At 34.7% G+C, this 8,269-nt stretch overlaps 1 protein-coding gene across 1 annotated transcript; it reads left to right on the top strand.

Moving 5' to 3' along the window:
- The first annotated feature begins 3,880 nt into the window (after positions 1–3,880).
- On the top strand, positions 3,881–7,519 carry LOC131935619 (fucolectin-like). The gene is made up of 3 exons (XM_059292122.1): positions 3,881–4,140; positions 5,987–6,181; positions 7,312–7,519. The coding sequence occupies exons 1-3, from the start codon at positions 3,881–3,883 to the stop codon at positions 7,517–7,519; spliced, it is 663 nt and encodes a 220-aa protein (XP_059148105.1).
- The last annotated feature ends 750 nt before the right edge of the window (positions 7,520–8,269 follow it).

The raw sequence follows: 8,269 nt of genomic DNA, 5'->3' as shown, positions 1-8,269 counted from the left end.
AATTATAAAAAAGTTGAATTCTAGAATAGAAGGCCGAGCTTTTTGTTGAAGTGTTGTATGTGTGATGTACTCTGGCGTTTTATAGAAACCTTGTCGTTATCAACTGCTATGATATTACTGCAATGACAGACTTTTTGCTACACTATTCATGTTACTAGCATATCCATTCCATGTTGTCAATTTTAAACTACTCGTCAACTCCACCTATATAAATAAAACAAAAGAATATATAATTAGGTTTTATTGATTCAGCAACTTTCTAGCGGTTACCATTTGTAACTATTTCCTTTTTTATAAAGTTGTCTATTCTTACACCTGATGGGATTAGAAATACAAAGTATATTTTAAATACAAACTCTTTCGTTTTATATTATTAAATGATATGTAGGCCAACGTCTGTTAATTATAGAGAAAATAAAAAGTTATTGGCATAGGAATTAAACTAGCAATACTCACAATACCCTGTTATTTGAAAAAAAAAACGATACATTTAATTGTTCATGACATTTACTTCATTAGTAAAGTATCAACTTTCTCGAAATAAAATTCAACTTTTACATTATTTCTTGTTATGATGTTGTTTTTCTTTAGCGCCAAAAGGGACAACGTAACAACAAGTTTATTGAAATCAGAAATTTATAATCGAACAATATTTCAGATAGGTACCCAAGTTCTATCGCGTCGGTTTTTCATTCACCACGGTGTAGTGTCTCTGTCTCGGTGTTTAGAAACATTGTATTATTTATTGTACGATTCTTATCGTTGCTAGTGTCAAAAGCTGAGTTTTGTTTTTTTGTTTTGTTCTTTTTTTTAATGCTTGGCTTCCTCGAGTTTCTCTATACAATATTTTGTAAATTGATCTATTGCAATGTTAAAACGAGTTCGACTGTTTGAAAACAAACTAGCGTATAGGCCTATTTGTTTATAAGTCTATATCACTCGATCACTAACAAACTGCAGGAACTTTAGTTTAAGAAGAGGCAATAACTGGCCCCATCAAGTTTGACGAGACGCATTCGTTGTTTGTTGTTGCCATTAAAAAACATACATTGTTGGTTAATTTCGACTTCAAAGTTGGCGTTAAAATGTATAATAAACATATAAAACTTAATCTTTGTAAATCGAAAATGTAATATTTTTAGATTCTTTGTTATATAAATTGCAAATGCCGAAAACGTGAAGATATTATTTATTTGTTTGTAGGCTACATTTCAAATCAATATCTTTAACCTTAAACTTTAACCAGAAGTTTTATTATATTACGAAAAACTTTGCTATGTTTAGATACCTAAATAATAAAAACATCAAGACAGCTCACCTGAAATTAAGTTACGCAAAACTCCATAATGCAATTTCTATGACCCAGAGTTTCTTCCAGGCATCTCTTCGGGGGGGGGGGGGGGGGGGGGGCGAAGCCCCCCCGAAAAATTTTTACCGCCCCCCCGAACGAAATGAAATTTATATAAGGTATATAGAAAATATATACTTTTAACAGTGTCCGCCCCCCCGAAGAAAGTCTACCGCCCCCCCCCCCCCCCGAAAATTTCAAGTGCCCCCCCGGAGAAAAAAGTCTGGAAGAAACACTGCATGACCACATGAGTGTATATAATGCCGCACACGACTGTAAAATATTGGTGGTAAATTAATCAGTTTGTTAGTTTGAGAGTCGCAGGAGAATTAAAGAGATTATCAGCAACTTTAGTCAGATGTGCTAGAAGTATTAAAACATGAATTTTGATTTTATAGGACACGCACACACACTTACATATGTGCTAACAGACACAATTACCTTCAACTAAACGCAAAAGCATACACTAATTATAATAATTTTTGGGTAGTTAAAATATTAATTCAATATGGCAGAAATCATAGAGCTTCTTTTACATAAAAAGCAGAAATAGAATGTCCGACTTTTACAATACATGCATCCAAAATGAGATTTTTTTTTCAGTTGTCAGTATATTACAAAGTGTTGTTTGAATAACGTGGAATATATACTAACCCATTATTTATGTAAAACAAAGTTGTATATAACAAATACCCTTTATCCTTGAATAACTCTGGGTTTTGGGGGTCATCCGTAAATGATGTCAAGTTTGTTTGACGATTTTTATCTTTCCCCTTCCCTTCCTACTGTCAAATCTTGTCACAAAACATGCACAATACTCACGTTTTAAAAGATGCCACACCTCAGACAACAGGTATATATTTTCTTTTTTAATAACTGATTTCGACTTAACATGGGTCTGACCACATTATCCCTGCATATGCTTCAGTTGCATAAACAGGTGAACTCTACTTCACCTGCCCCCGTGTCCCGCCTGATCCAGATAGGCAACTTGTTTGATATGAAATTTTATAAATACACATAGTAAGCCAGTCATTAAAAAAGTAAGTATTCCCATAAATAGAAGCTAAAAATATTCCAACTATATCGCTCTACTAAATGTGACCTACTTAATTCTTTTTTTTAATAGTTTAATATTATCAATGTTTAAATGGCCTTGAGCCATCTTTTTGTTAGACTAAGAAATTTTCCACCATACTCATGTGATAGTATTCACAATTATGTTCGTATTACTCGTGTTTTGGCTCCACCCCCGTATGGTCCTTGATATTGGTGTCAACATCCCATAATTTTAGTGTAGTAAAAAAAAGGAGGAATTTTTCAGACACGAGGCACGTAACACTCAGAGAGAACCCATGGCTCATAGCATCCATGATGTGTTAGGCCGTAATTTACTTATGTTTCAATAATACTAAGTATTTGATTTTTAATAGTGTAGGTTGTGTTAGTGAGATATTTTATCCAGTGTTAATTGTAGAAAGAAGTGTTTGTGATTTCCATAAAATTGTAAATTGAGTTTTAAATTATTTTATAGTTTTTGCATTGTATTTTATTATTTAGGCTTGTTTGCTTTTCAGAAGGTTTTAGATTGATTAAAAGTTCTATTAGATTTCGAGTCTACGAAGAGCTTTTTGTTGCTAGTAATCTTTTGTAGTTTCGTATAATTCATCAGTCTGGAGCCATCCCAAAAGAATCTGAGTGTTACGTAATATTTGTCAGTTATAGAGTTACGTAACATAGTGTAAAACTGAACACTTAACACACGACTTCATTGGGTCATCTCTGCAGTAAAATAATTGCATTGACTTCATTCAAATATAAATTATGTAAATAGGTGAATGTCAAACCAACTGAAAACACTAACTTGTGGTTTGCACAATACTCTCTGATGGCGATCGATAGCAAGCTGGAAATCTGCGAAGATGATAAAAAGCGTAATTGTCTTTTAGAGATGGTATTTTTAGGCGTAATAAAAAGGATCTAGTATAGATAAGAGGTAACTAGCTTTTCAGTGCGACGGAATTAAAAAAAAACCCAGCAACCTCACTGTAATCAAAATTAAATTGTAATATTGGCAAAATGGGTGTTAACTAGTTTTGGGCATGTTATAAACAGAGTGAAACTTTCTCAGGTGTTTGAAATTGAAAATGTATAACGTTTCCTTATAACATAATAACATCATATTTATATAGTTGACCAAGTGGCCTTTTACACGTAGAAGATTTATTGACTTTTCAAGTAAAGATCAATGATAGCTGGCATATAAATTCTTAATGAAGCTCAAACGTCATATCGATATCAATTTGTAAAAATCGATACTGTTTATATAAAAGACACTGCATAGTGAATAGTATAAAGTTGATGGAATCAGACATTCTAAAGTGTCTATCAGACTCATGGTATTGGTATATAATAATAATTATTATAATTATATTTTTTCTGACAGTGTTTCAATATGCAGCAAAATATTGCTTAACACTATTTTTTAAGCATAGGACATTAACGATAACTGTAGCGGAAAAAGTGTCAATGATGTCGTCACTGGTATGGCTGTTGTTCCACTACCTCACGACTACGTTGGGAGCTGATACATTGTACAACGTTGCTCTTTACAAGCCAGCCTTCCTGTCCTCTGTGTACAATGATTGGACTCCTGAAAAAGGAAACGATGGTGATACGACAGTTAATGAAGTCGGTGGACAATGTACATCTAGCTGTCCTCTAAACAACAGTTGGTGGATGGTGGACCTCTTGGATACTTACGTCATCAAGGCAGTTGTTCTGACAAACAGGTTATTTAGACATATTTTACATCTATGTGTAAACAAAAAAGTGGTAACAAATTCGGTGTAGTTCGTTTTTTATTGTATTTGAGTCCTCCCTGTGTGTCTGTTGAATTGTCGCTAAGCGTGTGCTTGTGTGTGCTTGTGTGTACTTTTCTGTTATGTATAGTGTGCTTGCTCCTCTGCAATTTTGCTTGTCTATACTGTGTACTTCTTGCGTGATACCTAATGTGTTAGAGTATTGCTGTGCTTGTTACAGTGTTTTAAAATGTGCTTGTAATACTAGTAGTAGTAGTATGTCAATGTTTTGTGAATTAATTATTGGAGAGCGAAGATTTTACTTCTCGTTGTAGTTTTCTGCTTTGGTAAGCAGCTGTTTATATTGGCTGTTATCAGGTTAGGTTTGTATCATTTGTTGTAATTGCTGTCTTTTTCGTATTGCTTGTCTTTTTGTTTTGGGTTGATATTTTGATTTTACTATTGACAGTCAGTGTTAATCTCCTCGTTTATCTCCTCTGTTGTGGCGTTTACTGTATTGGCTTGCTGTACTGTGTCTTGGTTGTGGAGCCGCATGTTATTAACTGTAACTAGACTGGGTTTATATGTTGTACCAGAGTCTAGTCTAACTTCTCGCATGTGTTTTCTGATCGTACTGTCCCCCAAAGTCGACAAACCATGCCAAAGCGGACAAGGTCCAAATCTGTCATTACATACGACCGTCTCTAATACCGTCCTCACCTCGTGGTCAAAGTCTGGTCAGCTCAAGATTCTTTATTAGTGATGTGACCTACTTAGGTCTTCTTTTTTATTATTTAATTGTTTAATTTTATATTTAATTGGTTCAAACAAACAAAAAATTCCATCACGCATGTGATAAGATTCACCAATGATTTTGCTTGGCTAATACTTTGACTACTTCCTCCCCCAATGGTCTTTGACTTTGAGATCAGCATCCCATAATTATGGGGTCCTATATATATCAGGATATTTCCTCCCTCGTGCAGAGAGAGTCTCCCAGACATCCACCGGGAGAGAAAGCCACGTTGTTGTATTTTCTAGTTTAAGCAGCAATTATCCCTAAATACCTGTGCATTCGGTATTTTTCTGTGCCTCAATTTAATAACGCGTAGGTTGTGTTGATTACTTAAGTATCTACTGCAGTGTTAGTAGTTTCATTGTGTTATTCTTCAACTCGTAAGTTGGGTCTGTCATTATTTGTATATTTCTATTATTTTACATAGTGTTTATTCTTTGGACTTGTATACATATTAAAAGGTTGTGAATTAATTAAAAGTATTATTAGTTACAGAAGGCTTTGTGTTTTTACCCTAGACATTACATACGAGTTCACGGAGAGTTTCGTGGTCTGGTAGTCTTTTAGTTTCGTAAGTCATCAATTTAAAACTATCCAAAAGAATTCGGGTAGTGCGTTACCTTTACCAGTGGTGGAGAAGCGCCGTAATAGTGAGAACCTGTAGTTCGCTTTTCGATGCCACCTTTGTTAGACCAAATTAGTGGTCCGGGCGGTCCAGCCCCTTTGTTACAAAGAGTCGGCTTGGTCAGCTTTTTGGCTATTGATTACAGGGATAGCTATCTCGTTTCGCCGCGCATTTCCGCTTGACCGGTGGGTCGCAATTCAATTGACAGGTCCAATAAGAGGTTTGGTCTTACCCAGGGTGATATGACAGCTATCGGGTGATGTAGATCAAAACCGCCATGTGTCCGTAGCATCCCGTCCTTTTTGTAGCATTAAGCATTGGCTGTAACTTTCCACTTGTTACATGCATACATACATACATACATATATATATATATAGTACATGTGTCTGAAAAACTATTGCTTTGCTCATGGCAGGAACGATGGTCTACAATGGGCAGTTAGGTTAAATCATTTCCTGATTGATGTGTTTACCACCGATCCTCGTAAGACATCAACATTTCCCAATGTTCCTGGAAGCATCTGTTACCAACAGACAGAAGCCGCAGCAATTGGTATCTTTACGTGGAACTGCAGCAAGCCAATAGCTGGTCGTTATGTGAGATTAATCAAGTAAGTGTTGTTTACTCTAGACATTGTAAGCTATATTGTAAAGGAGAAAAAAAATCTTGCTATGTGTTATATGTGTCTTTTTGTATAACCTGCTGGAATATACGAGAATGCGGAAGTCAATGAAGCGGCTACTAGGCAGTTTTGTTTACATATTAGTCGATAAAAGATAATGATAAGTCAATCGCTGTATGAGAAGAGCTGCACAAAATTATAAATTAGGTTCGAAGACTTGACACAAGGGAATATCGCAATGTTTTAACACTATCTGTCTACCCAATAACAAACTACAATGCAGAAGATATTTGATATTGGAGTTGTCTCTCCTAGATGAGTGGCTGTCCTTAGCTATCGAGCCTCATCTGCCTGGGGGATTTTACCTTTGGACTTGGGACAACGCCAATAAAGACTGAGGAAGCAAATCTTCTTAACTTTCTCGAATATTCTTATATAACACAACGGGGGGTGGCAAATCGGGATATAGACATGATTTTAATCAATTTGTACATATTAAACTCGCAGAAAAAAATAAAGTGCACACAAAATAAACAGCAAATAATGTGTGTATAATAGTGGGGAACATTAGTACTTTATAATCATTTGTGTTTTGTTTGCGAAATCTAAAATAGCGTAAAGTGGTGCTTCAGGTCACATATTAACAATATTAGTAATATTACTTACAAATTTATAAAATAGCAGATATTTTCCGTATTGTGATTTCGATTTTCGGCAGAATTACAATGATTCCTCAATACTTCATATACTTGAATGTAAAAATTAAAAGCAGGCGGAAATTTAAGTCAGCGGCCTAAAAGGACTTTATCCCCTTGACTTATAATACTTAATTGTTTGGAGTGAATCACTATCATTTAGAACGAAGAATTAGAATTTTATTTGAAATTTTCGTTTCATTCAAATCGGTGTATTGGTCAATATGAACTTTAATATCTATGTACTCATGGTCGGTTAGAAACGCCCCTAACCTTTACTTAATGGAACGCAAATGTTACACGATATGTTAATATTAAACATTCTTCAATTCTAACCAACTGTCTTTATCTACAGTTTCAATGCCCACCAGGTTTGCTATTTAAAATAAATCTTTGTATGAGTTTATTTTTGTATTTCAACAGGTATACTCAAGATTACCTCAACTTTTGTGAGCTACAAGTGTTGGCTACAACACCAACAAAAGCCAGCCCTTTTAAAGTTTACAAGAACAAGAAGCTTGACGTCACGTCTATGTTTGATCTAACTGTGTCTAGAGAAACGTTACACAGACGGTTGTGGTGCTTTCAACTGGTTCCCTTCTACACGTCTGTGTCAACTGTTGAATGTTGACCCGAGAGATGTCACTGTTGTTACAAATCTGATCTCAATATCGGATGTCCAGTTCTATATTATAAAATTCTAGTTATAATGTAGGATGATAAAGATAATGCAGTGACACTCAAGGTAGCGAAACTTCTGGTTTGGCGACATTCACTCTGGTTTAAACATGTAACGATCTAGCTAGCAGTTAACCTTCGTGTTGGTGAAATCCATCATTTTAATTAACCGGGAGTGATCTCCCCTAAACTTTTTCAAATATTCTTACATAACACTACGGCGGATGGCAACTCGGGATAAAGACATAACGTTTAATTACTTACACTTCTAAAAAATGAATAGATTCTAGAAGAAAAAGGAATTGCGCACCAAGTGAACGACAAACAATAGGTGTATAATAGTGTTGAATATTATTAGTACCTTATAAATTCATATGCGTTTTTTTATAAATCGGAAATAGCGTAAATTACTACTTCCGGTTAACGGAACATCGCTAGTCTTCATTTATTACTCAAAAGTTTTAATTCATTTTTTTTTTAAAAGGAGCATAAATGAAACTTTGAAACATTTTTTGTAAATTTCAAAAATAAAATCCTCCTATCAAATGTGAAATAAAATTTAAGGAGTCACCTTAAATCGCAGGCGATTTTACGTACCTAGCAATAGATTACCCAAAAATTATTATCCACTAGAACATAAATGCTCAAGGTGAAAATACTTTGTTTTCTTGTTGCATTCAATTTCGTAGACTAATTAGAATGT

The sequence above is a fragment of the Physella acuta genome, unplaced genomic scaffold, assembly GCF_028476545.2.
Source record: "Physella acuta isolate Inbredline_101_S28 unplaced genomic scaffold, ASM2847654v3 ptg000150l, whole genome shotgun sequence".
NCBI classification, from domain to species: Eukaryota; Metazoa; Mollusca; class Gastropoda; family Physidae; genus Physella; species Physella acuta.
This window is presented reverse-complemented; position numbering and strand designations above follow the sequence as displayed.